The sequence below is a fragment of the Gymnoscopelus microlampas genome (genome assembly GCF_963454915.1).
Source record: "Gymnoscopelus microlampas genome assembly, chromosome: 7".
NCBI lineage: Eukaryota > Metazoa > Chordata > Actinopteri > Myctophiformes > Myctophidae > Gymnoscopelus > Gymnoscopelus microlampas.
Genome location: NC_139944.1, coordinates 32,185,333 through 32,206,016, shown reverse-complemented (window position 1 = coordinate 32,206,016; position 20,684 = coordinate 32,185,333). Strand labels below are relative to the sequence as shown.

General features: G+C 44.1%; 1 protein-coding gene across 1 annotated transcript in view; it reads right to left on the bottom strand.

Annotated features, from left to right (window-relative positions):
* chd5 (chromodomain helicase DNA binding protein 5) overlaps nt 1-20,684 on the bottom strand; it is a 53,687-nt gene that overhangs the window by 16,181 nt on the left and 16,822 nt on the right. The window contains exons 5-23 of the mRNA XM_084061420.1: nt 19,428-19,672; nt 19,220-19,332; nt 17,500-17,626; nt 16,830-16,996; nt 14,579-14,803; nt 13,798-14,004; nt 12,725-12,936; nt 11,700-11,831; nt 10,685-10,793; nt 10,310-10,501; nt 9,217-9,417; nt 8,008-8,145; nt 7,700-7,821; nt 6,659-6,832; nt 5,266-5,407; nt 3,910-4,041; nt 3,476-3,593; nt 2,405-2,529; nt 1,282-1,540 (exon numbers count right to left, since the gene is read on the bottom strand). Coding sequence (XP_083917546.1) covers nt 1,282-1,540; nt 2,405-2,529; nt 3,476-3,593; nt 3,910-4,041; nt 5,266-5,407; nt 6,659-6,832; nt 7,700-7,821; nt 8,008-8,145; nt 9,217-9,417; nt 10,310-10,501; nt 10,685-10,793; nt 11,700-11,831; nt 12,725-12,936; nt 13,798-14,004; nt 14,579-14,803; nt 16,830-16,996; nt 17,500-17,626; nt 19,220-19,332; nt 19,428-19,672 — 3,140 coding nt within the window. The remainder of the gene's footprint in view (nt 1-1,281; nt 1,541-2,404; nt 2,530-3,475; nt 3,594-3,909; nt 4,042-5,265; nt 5,408-6,658; nt 6,833-7,699; nt 7,822-8,007; nt 8,146-9,216; nt 9,418-10,309; nt 10,502-10,684; nt 10,794-11,699; nt 11,832-12,724; nt 12,937-13,797; nt 14,005-14,578; nt 14,804-16,829; nt 16,997-17,499; nt 17,627-19,219; nt 19,333-19,427; nt 19,673-20,684) is intronic.

Here is a 20,684-nt window from a genome sequence, read left to right as displayed (position 1 = left end):
GTATTTAGGAGTGTCCTATCCTGAGTTAGGTTGATCGTTGATAATGTTATGTTGTCTGAGTTACGCTGTATATTAAGAGTGTTGTTTGTTTAATTATTTTGTGTGAGGTGTACCTGAGTTCTTCCTTAAGTGAAGACTGTTTGAATTAAGCCTTAAGTTTCCGATATAGTGTTCTGCATAAGGGTCCTACTTCCTAGTTTGAGGTGTCCTGACATTTAACGACATGAATACTAGTTCCGTATTTTGGGCACGTCATAATAGGTGAACATTCCGCGAAAATGGGTAAACATTTGGCCAAAATAGCAGATCTACAAGCTGGGAGCTTGTAGATTGGCTATTTTTGCCGAAGATATTTGGTGTAGAGGGCAAAAAAGAAGCGGACCAAGTACGTATAAGGGGACCCTGCACAACAAGCGGTTAATTTATTGATCCTGAAGGGGTAATCTGTCCTCTGCATTTGACCCATCCTAACTATAAGGATCACTGGGCAGCCACTGATCAGCACTCCAGCTCATTGGTAAAGCACAATGGTAGGAGTTTGTTCCTAACTTGTATGTCTTTTGGAATGGAAGGAAACCGGAGTGCCCAGAGGGAACCCACGTACGCAACTCCACACATAAATGCCGCAGTTGGGTTCAACCCAGGACCTTCTTGCTGTGAGATAATAGAGCTAACCACTGATCCACCGTACTGTGAAGGGACAGCAAATGTGACCTCAACCAAAACATAATTATCATAATATTATCGAACACAAGGGATTTCCAAGACTCCTTCCCACAGTAAACTTATATTAGAAAAACTTTAGCAAAGAACAGGGCCCTCTGTCGATCAACTCTCACATACACACAAAGGAATGCCATGACATTTAGAATTTTAGTCTAGCGAAGCTAACAAGACATTTTACAACTAACTGAGATGACAATACAGTTTTGCCTGGCATGAAAAAACAAACCCAATTTCAAAATGTCAGGACAGCCCTGGTCCAGATTCTGCCCTTTTGCCTAGTAGGAAGGAAAACAACCATAGCGTGAACTAGGGCCGACCAATATATCAATATTATATTGATATTGTGATAAGACATCATCTGCGATGTTGGATATCGTAATATCATGATATGGCATAAGTGTTTTAAATATATATACAGTAAATTATCAATACACAATACAACATTATTGTCACTATATCGATACAAAAATATTCTGATAATTGATTTTGTCCATATCGCCCAGCCCTAGCGTGAACACAGCATAAAGTCTAGAGCACATAACATATAGAGCATACCCGTAATGCCTGCCAAATTTCTTGCTGCCTCCATCTCATCTTTGAAGAGCTCCTCTGTGCCAAACTTGAGGATGTCGTCCAGCTCCTGTTTGGACATGGAGCCAGTCTTGGAGCCCAGGCCAGGTCGCACCACCAGGTGGGTCAACATCATTTTCCTCTTCGCCACCTGAGTGATTCGCTCCTCGACCGAGGCCCTCGTCACAAAGCGGTAGATCATTACCTTCTTATTCTGGCCAATACGATGAGCCCTGCTGAATGCCTGGAAAAATGGACAGACACGAATAAAAAGGAAGGATATGGAGCAATTGGGCTAAGGGAGGACTATAGAACAGTGACCAACAAAGATATATACTGTATGTACTGTATGCCATCAAAAAGGCTACCTACAGCCTCTGTATAGCCTCTGTGTATAACTGTAGTCCTGGGTTTCCAGAAGGCGGCATACCCGTTTCCTGTTCCAGTTCATTTTCCCATAGCTTAAAGGTAGGGTAAGTTATTTACTTTGCTTAAAATAAGTGTTAAATAGCTCTATATTGAGATAGTACTCATTGCTATAGAGTGTTTCTTCAGTAAAAGGAGTCTCCCATGTCTCTCTAGCTCTTTATTAAACAGAAAATGCATTTTCAGTGCTCTCTCCTGATTGGCTTACATTTTGTCACCTACCTGAAAACTATATACTACTATGTACTATATTCTGTTTACTAAAGAGCTGAAGAGACCCCTGTGACGGAACAAACGCTCTGTAGCAATGATTACTATCAGAATATAGTACTTTAACCTTTTTAACAAAAAAATATAAATTACCCAAAAAATATCACTTACCCTACCTTTAATTTCATTGACTGATACGATTGGCTCGTTTGATTGATTGCTGCCGAGCCAATCCAACAAAGCTATGTGAAAATGAACCAGAAGAGGAAACGGGTATGCCACCTTCTGAAAATCAGGGGCAACAGTTATGCACAGAGCCAATACCAGCCACGTGGTGATCTTGTGAGCTGATCAGATCACTGACATCATTTCAGTGGAGTTATCTGGCTTTGGAAGGCTAATGGAAGCACGCATGCAACAACATGAACATGCAAGTGTGTATGTGAGAGGAACTTGTGAACAAAGGCAGTACTTGGATGTCATTGTGAGGGTTCCAGTCTGAGTCGTAGATGACAACAGTGTCTGCAGTGGCCAGGTTGATGCCGAGACCCCCAGCTCGTGTCGAAAGCAAGAAGCAGAATTGCTGAGCGCCCGGTGCTGCAGTGAAAACCGAAGCAGGGAGTCAGTATGTGTGTGTGTGTGTGTGTGTGTGTGTGTGTGTGTGTGTGTGTGTGTGTGTGTGTGTGTGTGTGTGTGTGTGTGTGTGTGTGTGTGTGTGTGTGTGTGTGTGTGTGTGTGTGTGTGTGTGTGTGTGTGTGTGTGTGTGTGTGTGTGTGTGTGTGTGTGTGTGTGCGGGGGTGCGTGCGTGTGTGTGAGTGTACCAGGTTTTTAAAAACTTAAAGGGTGTATCCATTTTCAACCTATCTTCATGTAATTGGTCCTCACTAATGCTCATTATAACTTCTAAGATGGTACCATTTCTGTCTATCGATAATAGCCGATGTAATAGATCTACAAGCTTACAATGTGTCGCATTGTGATGCTTTGTAAGCTTGTTTTATCATGACCAGAATTTTTGAAGATATTCACCTACAATGACATGCCCAAAAGGGAGATGCCAGGGTTAAAGTGGTTACATTTGTGGGGACCACATAAGGACGGTAAAACCAAAATAAATCTGGCCCTCATAGAAAGGATACTTATATGGGGATTTTGAGGTACAGGTTAGGGTTGGTTTTGAAGTCCCCACAAAGTGTGTGTGTGTGTGTGTGTGTGTGTGTGTGTGTGTGTGTGTGTGTGTGTGTGTGTGTGTGTGTGTGTGTGTGTGTGTGTGTGTGTGTGTGTGTGTGTGTGTGTGTGTGTGGGTGGGTGGGTGGGTGGGTGGGTGGGTGTGTGTGTGTGTGTGTGTGTGTGTGTGTGGGTGGGTGGGTGGGTGGGTGGGTGTGCGTGCGTGCGTGCGTGCGTGCGTGCATGCGTATGCATGTGCGTGTGTATGTGCATGCGTGCTTGCGTGCGTGGATGCACACACAACTGAGGGTAAGTGATTCAGAAAGAGAGAAAGTGGCAGCTCACAGTTGGAGAGATTGTGGATTAAGTGACTCACCGTTGAAACGGTCAATGGCCTCCTGCCTCAGGCCACCTGTAATACCTCCATCAATGCGCTCATATTTATAGCCTTCATACTCAAGGAAATCCTCAAGCAGGTCCAGCATTTTGGTCATCTGAGTTATAGAGGGGATTACAAGGTTTATTCTATTGTGACCGCTGTTAAGTCAGTGTTGTGGAAAATTACATGACCTCATGTCTTAATATAAAACTGTGCTTTTAGCCTGCAGTCAAAACGGAAAGTATGCTTCCCAATCTTTTCAGTTTTTCCCCAAAAAGCTTTCAAATTGGTGGAAAAACACCACCAATAACAACAACAACAAAAACACGCACAAAACGTATTCAATATCTATTTTCTGTATGGGATAGATTGCAAATTTGAGACTTTGTACTGAATGACTAAAAAGCACAGCCTTAATTGTTGGAACTTACCTGAGAGAAAATGAGAACTCTGTGTCCTTCATCCTTGAGTTTCCTTAGCATCTTCTGAAGCAAAGTGAGTTTTCCTGAGGACTTCACCAGTTGATTGCCATCATAGGAGCCATTGGGTAATACTGGAGCTTCCTGGAAAGAGAGGGAAAGATATGCTCATTACAGACATTTACATACAGGCTATTCTTTACAGATGACATATACTGTATCTGTAGTTGGAAGCAGGTAGTTAGCAGCACCTTCCTGGTTCTCTCGAAAAAGTGGATGGCATTTTTGCATTGGATTTTTTATTATTGTCAAAAATAAGCTCAACGGCAAAACAAAAAAAGGTTCATGATACTTACACATTTTGTTCCGCAAGATAATCTTAACAAATGAACACCCATTTGATGATTTGTTTAGGCTTCAATGCAATCACCAAGTAAAAAAGCTATTTTATAAACAAAGTACAGCACGGTTGCATGTTTTAAATGTCACCATTACAAATGTGCGTGTTTGGTGTGACTACATGTAATGTGCCTGACAACATCTGTAGTTTATTTTGCCACTTGTTAGCAAACGTTTTTTAAAGAACATTTATGAGTGGGGTATACTAACGTATTTTATATCATAGAAACAAAAGAGAAAATCCCTTAAGGCCAAGTTAACCATAGAAAGTATTTCAGGCAACACCAAAAAAAGAGAGACAGAACCAGGAAGTGTAAAATGCTAACTTGTGTCCAGGATTAATGGGACATTTTTTTGAATTGTTGCTTAAATTCTGAGGAACTAAAACTAAAGAATATATACTCATGTCATATATAAGATGAAAATGTACACGGCCAATAACTACCCAGCGCAGTGTTTTCTCTGAGTTTCACAAATCAAATCTCCCTAGTGTTGTGAGCATATACCACTGCTGTGGATGTGGTGTTCATGTGGGTGTGTCAGAAATATTCCACTGACAGTGTTCAAGTGTAATTACTAGTACCCATGACAGTCGTACTGTAACTGTGACATGACAGTCATGTCATGACAGTCATAAAAGTCTTAAAGGGACTACACCATGAATTTTCACTTTTTTTCTTTTTTTAAAAAACTTTTTCCACACAGAACCAGGAGATAACATGCATACAAACTGGCTCAATAATGCCCCGTGCCAAACAGGACAATGTGGTATTGCAGGTGAAAGTGCTTTATAAGCCAGAGAGAAGTTAGTTGGAATGAGTATATCTGAGGCTTGATTTAGGCTCAAACCTTTTGAAAAACGTTTGAGGGACATAAACAATATGATACTAAATATTATTTTTATTTTTTTAATTCATGGTGTAGACCCTTTAACCTGCTGTTAGGTAGGGGTGGTTGATCTATGCTTACCACAGCAGCCACAGGGAACAGGTAGGGGTGGTTGCAACATTTCTTCAGGTCCATCATGATGTTGAGCAGAGACACCTGGTTCCCCCCACCCTTGGAGTTCAGAGCCTCGAAGTTCCGCGTGAGGATGAACTTGTAATACTTCCTGTGGATCAAGTCAGGATAAGAGATGACAGCATTGCAACAGAAATACTTCCTTACAGACAAGAAAACTGAGGGAAGAGAGAGGAGAGACATGAGCGGTCTAGAAGAGGGTCTGTGTATCTGTCTGTCTGTTTGTGTGTCCGTGGCCAAACTCGCAAACCACAGGATTGATCAGCGGCAATTGTTTGTGTGCATCCTGCCAGTAGGCCAAGGACGTAATATTTTTCACATAATATGTATAAATGTTTTATAGCTTGTGAAATATTTAATATATAATATATAATGTCAATATGACATGAAGTCACAGCCATATGACGTTACAGTGTCAATATGACATCGTCCACATGGAATCCACAACATTTTTGACCCCATCTTGTTTGCACTCTTAACACATCGGGTGCCAAACACGGTCTGAACCGTGTGTTTACATAGTGGCGGTGCCGAACACGGTCTGAACCGTGATTTCAGTCTTTTTGTTTTTATCATTTTTCTCCGCGCGGGCGGGGCTAGAGCAGCTCTGGGAGCACCCATTGTAATCCTGCGAAGGAAGTGCCAGATCGCTCACCGGAAACAATTTTTTTCCCCCCATCCGCTTCCTGTCTATTTACTACTTTGAAACGCCTATATCTCCGAATCTGTTTCCTGTGGGGAAAACCGGTCATGCGCGATGCGCGATCCCCCCCCCCCATTGTAACCCGCGAGGGGAATGTTATGGTTCCAGCCTGTAGCCAGGCTCATGGCAGAACATGAATCGATGCTTTTTTTTGCGTGGATTTGCTTGTAACGCACGCGGAAACTTTAAACAGCAAAGCGCAGTCAATGGGGAGAATGCTGGCACCCACGGTAAGTTGTTATGAAAAAATGCTGGCACCCGATGTGTTAAAAGGAGTCCCGTTTTACCAGTCAATATCAACTCCTACAGTTGTCCCTCCTGTAGACAAATGACAAATGTTGAAGGGTGAATAAAATACATTTTTATTTTATGATTTGTGTATGTAATGCTATTGTATTCAAGTAAGATGTAAAGTATAACTGTAAATGTATTGCACATACATGTGCATGATTGTGCGTCTGCAGCTTAACTCAGTGCTGTACAGTACATACAGTACTTCTACACTAGACGAAAATTACAGCAGCTTCACTTAGTACTGTAGAGAGGAACACCACAGAAGCGTAACTCAGAGCTGTACAGTACAAACTCCTGCACTAGAAGAATAACACAGCTAGCAGCTTAACTCAGTGATGCACATACTTCTGCATGGGGCTCAGCTCCACTCTGACAATGAGCTCCGTCTTTGCAGGCATGTTCTTGAAGACGTCAGCCTTCAGCCTCCTGAGCATGTGAGGCCCCAGCAGGTCATGGAGCTTCTTGATCTGGTCCTCCTTGGAGATGTCGGCAAACTCCTCCAGGAAGCCATCAAGGTTACTGGACAGGTCACGCACACAACCAGAAAGACGGTTTGCAAAGGAAACTAGAGTTAGAGTATTAGAAGGTTCTCTCTCTCTCTCTCTCTCTCTCTCTCTCTCTCTCTCTCTCTCTCTCTCTCTCTCTCTCTCTCTCTATATATATATATATATATATATATATATATAGATATATATAGATAGATAGATATAGATAGATATAGATATAGATATAGATATAGATAGATAGATAGATAGATAGATAGATAGATAGATAGATAGATAGATAGATAGATAGAACATTGTCATATGAGACTATGATGTAATCTTAAAGCACCAAAATTAGCGCAATCTGTTCTTGAGATGTTAAAAAGAGAAAACGAGTCCATAACAGCTCATAGCTCTAGAGGCTTGTGGAGATACTGTCAGAGCTGCAGTGAAGTCACTGGTGCACCTCCCTAGCCAGGAGGACTTTATTATGGGGGCAGAAGCACTGTGCTGCTCCCTGCTGCCTCAGGGACAAGCTAGGGGCTAATAGCACAGCCCTGGGGACAGGGAGGTGGAAGGGCAATGCGATGGAAGGATAGAAAGATGAGGGGGTGGTGAGATGGAGGGATGCTGGATGTAGGATGGTTGGGTGAAGGTAAGGGGGTGACAAGGGATGAAAGGATAAAAAGATGACAATCGGGAAGGAGGGGGGATAGGGGAATAGAGGGATGGAGGGGTTGAGGACTAGAAGGATGGAAACTTACTTAAGGGAGAGGGATACTTTACTGCACCAACGCATTTCAAGGACAGCCAGCTAATAGCAGAGCACAGGTGGTGAAGGGACAGAGGATGGCTAAGGAAGGAAGGATGGAAGAATGAAAGGGCAGAGCTGGGGACTTACTTGAAGCGCTCTGGAGTGAGGAAGTTAAGTAAGTGGAACAGTTCTTCCAGGTTGTTTTGTAGAGGGGTTCCGGTCAGCAGTAGCTTATAGTAGATCTTATATCCATTGAGAATCCTGAAGAACTGAACAGGACACAGTGTTAGCGATATCAGAGTTTGCGCCAAGTCTGGTGCGGATCGGAGTCCTGATGTTACTTTTGTGTCATGGATCAAGAGAAGGGATTTATATCTATATATGTCATTTGTAGAAATGTAAAAGTAGAACATTGTTCTTTTACTGAGACTATGCAAAATGCAGTACTGTATTACCTTTGACTGGTTGTTCTTGAGTCTGTGGGCCTCATCCACCACTAAGCAAGCCCAGCCAATGGAGCCCAGAATGGCTTGATCTATAGTGATGAGCTCATACGATGTCAGCAGCACATGAAATTTGATAGGTGTGTCTTTCTGCAAAGGAAACAACGGAGATGATCAACAACACATGATGAAGCAACATCAAACTCAGACTTTACAGCTAATGATAATGATTTGCTGCAGAGACTCATCCACGCATTCATCACATCCAGACTGCAATAGCCTCCTTTACGGTGCCAAGTTCTCAAGAAACTTCAGCATGTACAAAACTCTGCTGCCCGCCTCCTCACTAGAACCTGATCCAGAGACCACATCACCCCAGTCCTCCACGACCTTCACTGGCTCCCAGTCAAACACAGAATCAATTTCAAAATACTGATCACCACAAGGCCCTCAACAACCAGGCTCCCCGCTACCTCTCTGACCTCCTACAACACCACGCCCCCTCCCGCTCCCCCAGGTCTGGTGATGCCAACCTCTTGTAAATACCCGAAACAAAAAAACACACCTGGGTTGACAGGGCTTTCTCAGTTGCAGCCCCCTCCCTTTGGAACTCACTCCCACCTCACATCAAAGCCGCCCCCACCCTTGCCCTGTTCAACGCCTCCCTCAAAACTCACCTTTTCAGACTCGCTTTCCCTAAGTCAAATTTCCCTTTCTGCCTTTTAGCCTTAGCTTAATTTTTGTTTTTAATCTCTCAATTCTTAGCCTTTTAACTTTTTCTCTCTCAATATAATTGTTTATTTTGTTTTGTTGTAAAGCGACTTTGGGTACTATGAAAAGCGCTATATAAATCTGATGTATTATTATTATTACTATTATTATTAATGATGTTCAACATTAAGCATGCTTGCTGAGATTCACAGCATTATGTAGTTCGATTCAGTGTTGTACCAGACATGTGGAAAGTGTAAGATATCAGTGCGGAGGTCTAAAACGATTTATACTCGACTGGGCGATGTGCCGCGCTTTGTCGCATGTCGCACTGCAACATGTATTTCCGATGAGTGACAACGGCACGCAACCAAGTATAAATAACACTTAATTAAGTAAGCGATCAAAATAACGAAATAAAAGCACTGTCTAATCGGTGTTACCACGATGTCCTCAGAACAGGCGTGCCATCTAGAGTACTGTAGCATAGTGTAGATGAGAAGGAGTTACCTTCATGCGGAAGACCTTCCGCCCTGATTTGACAACGTTGTCTTCAAAAGTGAACTCGTTCTCCCTGATGACGGCCCTGCTGTCTTTGTCCCCCGTATATGTCACCACGTAGAAGTCCGGGGCCCACATCTCAAACTCCCTCTCCCAGTTGATGATGGTGGACAGGGGTGCACTCACCAGGTAGGGCCCTTTATTATGACCCTGAGATGCAGGGGTGGGGACACAGACACAGTAACTAAGCAACCACAGCATCACTGAGATAAGAAAAAAAAAGAACACAGGATAGCATCATATGCAGGTGTGCGTACATAACATGCCGCTATGAGGCGAGGTTAAAAAACTCAGCGCAAAGTACAGATATGATAAATTAAAAGATAATTCATAACTTTTTGTTTAGTTGTATATATTGCAATAATGTGTGGTTGTCACAAAATCCGAGGGAACAGCTGGACTTGTCCTACCGCACAACAGAGTGCCTCGGCAGTGTCGGCACACCGTTTGAGATACAGCATGCATATACAGTACTGTACAAGGAAAGGTATACCTCATGCAAATATATGCTGCTACGTGTAATATATAGGGGAACACCATATTTGAACAGTTTTTCCCACTGCCCCCCACAGACAGATCTCTTAAGATTGGCCAGATTTTATTCAGAATTCAGAATTGATCTAACCTTTCTAACCAGTGTTAATGACATGCCATGCCAAACAATGGCCAGCACAGTGTGGTGACATATGCTGCACTGTAGGATTGATATGTGTTTGGCCGTAGACCCCTATCTGAAAATATGTTGTGCCAAGGACACCCAGAAGAGAAGATTGGGCTAAACATTTCTAAATGATTCTACATTTTTAAAAAGCCAAAAGTATAACACAAGGAAAAAGTTGTTAAAATGATTGTGATGCTATATCAACTGTTCAATACATTTGGCTAGGGGTCCCGGGATCCCACTTTGAGAACCACATGCACTACAGTAATATCCAGTTGGACATTTTCAGCCAGCAAAGATACAGTAGTGAGTAGTGACATAAAGTTAGATATCAGATCAGATGTAGCCGGTAGCCAGTTCAACGCAGGTGTTCATCCTCACCTCCTTGTAGAGCGAGTAGAGGAACACTATTGTCTGCACCGTCTTGCCCAGACCCATTTCATCAGCCAGAATGGTGTCTGTGCCCTGAGCCCAGGAGAACCTCAGCCAGTTCAGTCCCTCCAGTTGGTACGGATGCAGCGTGCCCCCTGTGGCATTAATGTACCACGGCTGGTGTTCAAACTTAATTGTTGGCTGGTAACGAGAGAAGAACGTGTAAGGGTGGTTATGAAATACACAATTATTTAATAAACAATTGTGGAGGAGTGCAGATTGTAAATGTTCCCAGTAGCAGGCAACAGTGAAACACTGGGTCAGACAGTCCAGCTCAAAGAGTTACCTTGTCTATCACTGGCCTAAATGATCTGGTCAACTTACATCTATGATGGGAGCGTCCGGGGGTATTTCCCTCTTTGGATGGTCGTCTTTGAGCTTCTTTCCTTTCCTCACCACCAGGGGGCGTTGGTCTTCGCCCAGTATCTGCTCCCTGTTATTATAAACAGTATTATCACAGATGCGTTGGTAGGAGAGGGGTGGGGGGTGCAGCAGCAGTACTAGGCCTAATGTCTTTGTTTAGTTGTCTCAGCTTGTATGTGCAAAGCTAAAAGGTAGAGATCACAAACAGTGAAGAAGTGAGAGTAGAGAAATACACAGATCAGAGCAGGGAGACTTAACCCATTCAATCCGCAAACGCATCTAAAAATGTCTCCTAAATCCTAACAGTTTTCTGAAAATGTTAGCAAATGTTGCAATAATATCAGTGGCTCTCAAACCTTTTCATGTCAAGGACCCCCAAAATTATATGTATTTGGTCGGGACCCCCATCTCAAAATATTTTGTTCAAGGAACCCCCAGAAGGAAAGATTTTAGTTACGAATGTTCGCTTTAAAAAACATATATTAAAAGCTTTGCACAAATGTTCATGATTTTTCAAAAATAGCAGATCTACAACCTCATAGTGCGGCACTCGGTGCCGCGCTATGAGCTTGTATATCTGCTATTTTTTTATGGTCAAAGTATAGAATAATGGCTAGAGCTAAAATCTAAAATGACACAGATGCGTTACCGGATTGGATGTGTTAATGACAGTTGTCTAGCAGTAGACTGCATGCCCAGCAAAATAGTTGAGAACCATAGAGCTCACTGTGAGTATTCCCAAGCGTAGGGGGGAAATATCGCTGTTATTGTATGTTGTATTTATGATTAGTGAACCTAACTTCCAGATAATTAATCACTCTATACGGTCCCCCTCGGCCTTACTGCTGGGCACAAAGCCAAGGGCATTCATTCTGCTTCTGTAAACTCCCCGTCATTGACAACCTCTTAAAAAAACGGCAATGGAAAGAGACATAAATAAAGCGAGGCGTTAACCCACGGATGCTGTGAACCGAACCTGTGGTCCCAGTAGTTAGGCTTGTGGATGTCGTATTCTGGGACATCGAAGTCATCCACCTCCCAGGTGCACTGGTCATACGGCAGGTCTCTCCACTTGATCAGGTAATGCGGTTCTCCATCCTTATCAAAACTACAGGGAAAGTAAGCACAGAAAGGTAAAGAAGTATTAAAGGATGGATTCAGGTCGTTTTGATTGATTGAATACTTTATTGGGCAGAAATGCAAACAGCACGGGTTTACAGTCATACATTTGGGCTAAAAGGAGAACACAAAAAAGTCCTGGGGACTTGTTTCCATTGTGGTCCTATGTATTCAATTCATCAACATAGCATAAAAAAATCACACCCAGTGTGAAGTGGGCGGTGTGGTCACAGTGGTCATCACAGTGGGTGATTCACTTAAAAAAAAACATAAATGTGTTTTTTTTAAGTGCACAGTCCTATTTATAGGACTTCACATGTGTCATGTGTTTCACTAGCCAACCAATGTCCTGAATAGAGTCAACCAGTGTACAATGGTGGCCAATCACGGTGCAGGGTTAGGGGGGTACAATGGTGGCCAATCACAGCGGAGGGTTGGGGGGGTGCAATGGGTGGGGGTCCAAACCTCACATATATAGGGGCGGTTGCAACGCCCAAAAAACACCAAAATACAATATCATCAACAAATATAAAGCACTATTACAGAGTAGAAAAGGGGGAAGGGGGGGGGAGTAGGCAGTGAATGCCATCACCTTTCTATGGGAGAAGAGAGATTTACCTCCCCCTTTGGCCTTCTGAAAGATGAATTTTCAGGCCTGTTTTGAAGTAAGCCAGTGATCCACATGTTTTAAGGGATGGTGTCAGGGCATTCCACTCTTTGGTGGCAGTGCAGCAGAAAGAGAATTTACCCATGTTTGTTCTATGGGTGGGTGGTACCAATACCAGATATGTTTCTATATGCCTATCATCGCTGTCGGGCAGAAACCTTCTATATCCAATTTTAAGGAGTAAGAAAGACATACAGTCGGATGTGTGTTCATACCTGTGGTTGATTATTCTGTGGATGACCATCCACTCTGGTTTGATGCCATAGCGGTAGAAGCGTTCCTCCATAACGGCGTACTCTGCGTCTTTGCTCTTCCTCTTCTCGTTGATCTGCTCTTCTTCCCCGGAGCCATAGTCATATGGCGGGGGCTCGTCCATATCATTCTTACGCTGGTAGTTTCGGTACATGACAGTGTGGTACAGCTCCAACTACACAATCAAAAGAACGTAAAGTGATTAACCACTTGAACCCCAGCATCCCTATTCTGGGCATGTCATAAGAGGTGAAAATTCGATTAACTGTTGCATCCCTAGATTGAGATATAGAAGGTAAAAGGTAAGATACCAAGGTTAAAGAAGGTAGAAAGCGATATATCAATAAGTTACATTCAACGATGCACATACTGTACCCCAGGCATCTATCCTTGGCCCCCTCCTTTATTCCCTCTAAAAGTGGTTAACGAATGAGATCAAAAATATTAATTGTCACCTGGAGCCTAAAGCAGTTGGTGCCAGTAATGGGGACAGCTAAGGCTAATAACATGATTACGTTTATTGGCACAGATTTAATCTTGACATGCTGGATTTAAAACTAGCACAGCCCCCTCTGTGAACCCTCTGATTTCTGTACTGTGCAATTAACATTCAGCAGAAATTGCCTCGCATGTAAGAGAGAACAAGCCTGCAAAGCCAGGTAAGGGTAAGGCCAATTCTCAAACCTGAGGCTTGGCTAAGCAGAAATGTACGCCTTTTGGCTTTATTTCAGATCTAAAATAGTTTACTATACACTCATGTAAATGGCCATTTGGCAAAATTCAATGAATGCATTTGACGTGGGCTGAACGATAACATTTAAACAAGTGCACTGTTATGTTACTTGGCTACAGCAGGGAGACAAAGCTTGCAAAGGGGAAGAGAATCCCTCCATCTGTTGATCCACACCATGAGATAATAGGAACGCTTGGTCACTTGGAAACCCTCTTTCAGTCCCATAACTGAGAGGGAGAACACACAGATCAAGTGGACCAGAAACAATCTACTTACGACTGGACCTGAACTCTGACATCTCACCTGCAGCTCGCTAACCCAGGAGCAGTGCCAGTAGGAGAGGCCAGCCCACTTGACAAAGAGCTCCCTCTCCGCATGACCCTTAAGTGGGGGCTTAACCAGCGGGTCTTGGAGCTCGCCGTCGGGGCCAGGAGGCAGCTCAGCTGGCAGCGGGGGCTCCCCCCATGTCCAATGTAAAATCCTCTGCACCTTGCCTTTCAGCGGTGGACACTGTGTGTGGAAGGGAGATGAGAGGAGATGTGAGACATTTCTCCTTTCTTTTCAGCCATCCTTCTCTACTGAATGTTGTGAGCTTGGAAATAGGAGACCAGTAGTTACCAGACGTTCAGCATTCATTGGTGTTTTCAAGTTCCAAATCTAATGCAATTTGCAGTTTCATCCCCCTTAATAAGCTATTTTTTGTAATAAAGCTCTGACTCTTAAGCTCACAATATATCTCAGAGAATACTGCTACTATAAGACACATACACATCCCTACATTATTAGCAATTTGAGATTATAGCAATTTGAGATAATGCTGTACTAACGTTGGTGAGGATGCCCTCACAATTTTGAGCTGATGAGTGATTCATCTTGATTATGTTGTAATAAACTGTATTATGTTGTAATAAACTGCAGCTCATCAATAGCTTATTGGCATGTATCAGACCTTTGCATAATGCATACTATCATCACAGGGATGGAATCATCTCTAGAATGAACAATACATTTTAGGAACAATTGCCCCCCCCCACCCCCCAAAAAAAATATGATCGTTCTATTGCTGTGAGGTGTCACTGCTTACCATGCAGCGCGGACACAGCCATTCCCCGTTGGGAATCTCAGGGAGGGGCGGGTTGAGGCAGTGGATGTGATAGGACGATGGGCATGTGTCACAACACAGCAGCTCCCCTCCATCTTTACACACTCGGCAGAACTCCATGTGGTCATCCTCTTCTTCTCCCACTGGCTCTGGCTCTTCCTCCTCTTCATCCTCATCCTTCGCCTCCCACTGGATGCCCTCCTTCTCCTGAGGGAGAGACCCGTAAATGGCACACGCGTGTGGTCAGAGATGTCGTGGAGGTCCAGGTAAAACAGGTAAGTGCAATGTTCACGCCTTTTTATTACATCTCTGAATTATAGGTTTTCAAGATTTTCAAGCAAATTATTAGCCTGACACCTGACAACTTCCATTTAATTTCACTTCATTATTCCTGGAAGTCTTTTCAAAACAGCTCAATGGCAACATCAATTCTATCTCGTGCTGATCGTACTTCATCATCATCGCATTCAAAGGATGCTGATTGGCCCCGTTGGAATTCCAATCGAGAAGTCAAACTGGACGACAGAAAGACCTGACCCCTGATCGCATTTACAGTACAAGTATAGTACACACACACACACACACACACACACACACACACACACACACACACACACACACACACACACACACACACACACACACACACACACACACACACACTATACCAGGGGCCAAGAAGGCCTCTCATCAAAGGCTACCAGTCTGTTCTCAAATGAATATCTAAAATTAATTGGTGTGAAATCCACATTACACTTGAAGTGAACTGCATGAGAGGCCCAACCACAATGTTCACCCTATGCCATGAGCAGTGAGCCCTCCCAGGGTTTAATGAATGTCACCTGCGTGCTCAGCGCTAACGTGTGAGTGCAAGAGGGTGCAGGGGCTCGAAATGTAATCACCATGAGCAACGGGACAGCCCTTTGTGCAGTTGTTGCTATCAACCATAGAGATCAAATTAGGCTCATATTCCATATGTAATTTAATTATTGGGGTTTGTTATTTTCTCCAGGTTTATTAGCAAAATACTAATGTTGTAGGATCAAATCATATGAAAAATGTCATCATACAGGTCAAACAACTACACACAGTGCTGCTATGGATCACCAGTGAGCTGTTTATACCTTTATGTAAACTTATTGCCTGCTCCTTCCATGTTGTTTTTTGTTGTTTGGATGCTTCCGGGCTTCGCCTGTCATCTCCCACTTTTAACATCACAATGTTATGAATTGTGGGCTATTGTTCAAGCGAAGTCTGCATCAACATGGGCTCAAAAGGTCTGCAGGAGAGCCCCTAGCCCTGAACCTAATCCTAAACCCTATGAGTGGGTCAGCCTTGAGTGCTGGCAGGCTTATCAAGGACATGCATCAAAGTCAGTGAGTGTGTGACTACAGACATACTGTAGAAACACGCAGCTGTCCCTTTGGGTTATGGGAATACTTTCACTTGTAAACACAGCTCTGTGCAAGTTGATTATATTGGCGACAAGAGCAAAAATGATACACAGTGCTCACTTTCAAGAAAGGGTTTTTGCCATCTGCAAGCTTCACCGATGATGAGTATTTTAGCCAGTCTAGGTCTCAGCCCTCTGAATCCTTCAGGGTCCCCCGAAAGTTCCCCTGACCCTAGTTTCTACAATACTGATATCTTTCAAATTCACTGACAGCCGGAACATTAAGCATACTGCTATTCCATCTCATTTCCATCATATAACACTTGAGCAGTGTCAGGTCTCCAGAGCACAAGATTTTTTCAAAGCAAAGAAAAATCTCAATCCATGGCAGTAAGAACTTCTACTTCGACTCTACATTCCAGATAATAAATCCAGCTCAAATCCTGGCTAAGTTCTTATTTGCGATAAGCTGTTTATGTGCATCTTCATATCCCACTCATGAATATCCCTGTGCACACGAGCAGACGGAATATTCAGGATATTAACATGGAAATTGATCTGACACAGATTGCAGAAACAGATATTACTGTAAATGGGTTAAGATGGCTACATACTTTACCCCAGTATCCCAGCTAATATCTTGCGTGTGCCAGATATCATATTGGTTCACCATAATTGGAATAAGAACGCGGCTTCTCATAATCAGGATAATAACATAATCAGGTTACTGGAAACAGGATTTACACGGACAAGCTCCGTAATATAATATCTTCAATATGAATGGGTCATCAGCATGCATCAAAGCACACTATGGGATAGTTCTAATGAAATCGCACTCACGCAGTGGGGGCAGCTCCACTTGCCCTCAGGGGCCTTCTCCAACTCGGGGTCGAGGCAGACCAAATGATAGGCCCGGGGACACGTGTCACACAGGATAATCTCGCCGCCCTGCTGGCACACTTCGCAGTAGTCTTGGTGGTCTGTCTCATAGCCATCGCCATCTTCCTCTGGACAATGCAAAGGGCATAGGACAAGAGAGATTAGCGAGCACGCTAAAAACTGACATATGTAACTTTTATGTCCTGCCTAGGAATTGAACCCAGATCTCCTGCGTGAGAGGTAAGATTTCTACCGCTCAGGTACTAGGCAAGAGGCTTGAATGGGGCAGATATTGTGCTCATGGGCTTCAGGCAGTACTACTTGTCAACCAGTAGCTGTCCAGACCGTTAACATACTCTATCATACAAAATGTTTAAAATAACATTTTAGTCATTAAAATAAGTTCCGGATTGCAGCTTTAACTTGCACAGATACAGTACAATTTTGCACCAGTGTAGCTGCTAATTGGTCAGTGCAGTTGGATTGCAGTGGATTGCTTAAGACATACATGCTCAGTTGCTCGCACACCCATTGTTTTGTTTACTTATAGTATGCAGTCTGTTGGGGTATGAAGGATTTCAGTGGGATTTAAGTACCCAGAGAAAGACACGAGTGGAAAAGGTAAACATACTTTTCCTTTTTTTCCTCCCGCGTCTGGCCTTTTTCTTGGCGGCAGCCCCGGAGGTGTCAGAAAGCACAGAGGCACTGTGGATGCTGATGTCATCAAAGTCTGACTCTTCAAAGAATTCTTCCTCACTCTAGAAAAATACACACACACACACACACACACACACACACGTACACACTTTACTTGTAAATGAGGTCTTGAACCTGTGACTCTCCTGGTTAAATAAAGGTTACAAAGGTACACGCACGCACGCACGCACGTACGCACGCACGCACGCACGCACGCACGCACGTACGCACGCACGCACGCACGCACGCACGCACGCACGCACGCACGCACGCACGCACGCACGCACGCACGCACGCACGCACGCACACATGATGATGACTCACACACAATTTGCTTAGTTAAGATGGAGCCAAAAATTACACTGCATTCAGACCCAAATTACATTTATGTTTTATGGTATGTTATCATAGAATGATATGTTAGAGTATAGTATGTTATGTAGTGGTGTTGTATGGTATGCTATGCTATTCTGGGCTATGACATGGCGTTACTATACTAATACCATTTATTATACGGCTTGGTTGAATGCTCAATTCTGATTGGTCAATGACAGCATTCAGCGGTCTGTTATTTATTGATTACAGGCTGCTGCTATAAATAACAGACCGTTGCTATGGACGTAGGTCTGATCAATAGACTGAGCACCTGGATCATATCAATCTGCAGTGCTTAGTTTTGTGCCGTATACAACATGGCATCCAAGTAAACAAACCCAATGTCATTTTACGGCTTAACATAGCTCTAAGGGATATTTTGGAAAACATCTGCGGTGAAAAATAGGCACAAAAAAAAACGTATTCATAATAGAAAAATCACACCTGTGTGAAGGTAGCGGCGCCTTTGACGGGCCTGACCAATCAGAACCTTGACGGGCCTGACCAATCAGAACCTTGACGGGCCTGACCAATCAGAACGTTGACGGACCTGACCAATCAGAACCTCGACGGGCCTGACCAATCAGAACGTTGACGGACCTGACCAATCAGAACCTTGGCGGGCCTGACCAATCAGAACGTTGACAGACCTGACCAATCAGAACGTTGACGGAAAAGCCAGGTATAGAGCAGGACCGCTCTATACTACGTATAGAGCGGCGCCAGCGCCGCTAAAAAGAGTGTGACGTCACCCCATTGAACGTAATAGCGAAAACCTACCAAGATGGAGCCACCTGTCCATTGAACTCCATTGAACGGTTTCTCAAACTATATTGATCAGCAGCACTTACTGGAGTTTGGCGAGCCGGCCGTGTTGTGCAGGATGAACCCCAATCTAACAGAATATTTTCTTTACCATAAGCAAAACCCTTTAACTCAATAAAATAGTGTTGTTGTTATATGTTGTGTCAAATTATTTTTCTTAATTAAGTAGCTGTGTAAGCGAAGAGGTCATTATTGAGAAAGAAAACCGGGGTTTATTTCCACTTCACGTCGGGTCTTGAATCACCCTGTGAGGGTTTATTTCTGAATAATGACCGCCTCGCTGTTCACTGTCCCTTACATAGCATGCAATAGCATTTATTGTACACCATGGTATGGTATTAGATTTTATGCTTTCCAATGCTATGCAATGTTCAAAAAAGTGCATTTCCCATTGAACTTCACCAGTTTCATTCGTCTCTGTGTGAACAGACGAACAAAAGCACAGCACAACATACCGACGATGCTTTCTTCTTCTTCACACTTTGGGCCGACTTTGATTTGGTCTTCTTCGCCTTCGGCTTCTTCTTCACCTCTTTCACAGCCTTGCTTTTCCTTCTCACTCCTGGCCCTGGGACACAAGACCGCACCACAGTTATGTTAATTGAGATGCCGAGGTTATTATTTCTAAAAACATCCGTTCTGTCACAGTTTACAAGCCCTTACCCTTTCCCTCTTTGGTTTTGGCTTTTTTGATTGGCCCCTGCAGCTGCAAGCTCGGCTGGCTGCTGCTGAGAGAGAGCGGCTGTGCCACAGTAACCGTTTCCACAGCGGCGGCCACGGCGGCAGCCACGGCAGTGGCAGATGCGCCTTTGAAGGGATTGTTGGCACTGAACTCTCGCCACTTGGCTCCCAGCACCGTCATCATCTTTGACATGGGAATCTTCGGGTTCTTCTTGGCAATGAGGGGTCTGAGTAAAACCAAGGAGGAGAGGAGAGGAGAGAAAAGGAGAGGGCAATATTACAGTGTCATGCTCCTGCTCCCATTGATGTAATTGATGCTACCTCCTGCACCGGAGGGAACTGTGTCTTGATTTGCAGACACCCTGCTGCCCCCAATCCCCGCCCCCCGTAAAGTTTTGCTGTGCACTGCTGTGCCTGCTGTGCCGCGCTACGCTGTGCGTGCGTGTCATGTTTGTGATTTGTCAGGCGACAAGCTGGAGGTTTGGCACAGTGGCCTGTGAGAGATAGTGGGTCAGGGCACTGAGTCCCTGAGCCTCCAAGCTGTCACCGGCATCCAGCGAGCAGCTGACTACTCACAGGGGGCTCTGCAGGAGCCTATGCTCCACTTTGTCAGAGCACGGGCTCAGCTCAAGCTCTGCTCAGCCAGCCAGCCCCAGGTGAGACACACTCTTTATACCAACAGCAGAGCGTTTCTAGCTCAAACAAAACGACCACTGTTTGCTCGCCACCCCAACGCCGTGCTCTAGTTTCACTGTAGGGTGTGTGTGCGTGCGCGCGTGTGCGTGCGTGCGTGCGTGCGTGCATGCGTGTGCATGCGTATACGTGTGCGTGCATGCGTGTGTTGGAGGATAGTGAGCAGTCCGGTCCCAATGGGATTGTGTTCTTTATTCAGACAGACAGTGGGGACACTGCGAGGGAAAGAGCATAGAGGAGACAGAAGGCTGAAGGCTCTAGTGGGATTCGATCCTGGGTCATTGGGAAGGGGGAACCTGTAGGTCCTGAGACAGGGGACATGACCACCACGCTATAAATGGACACAGTGTGAAGGTTTTGTTTGTGGCTGAGGAATTGTGCCAACCCAAGGAGGCAGTGCAGAAGATTATTACGCAGATATGAAATCGTTACTAAAGAAAGCTGGAGAGATTTGCTGGCCTTAGTAAATCAATCCCAGAACATCAACAACAAGAAGTCATCACATATTTGTACATGCAATGTGAACAACAATTTTATTCAATACAT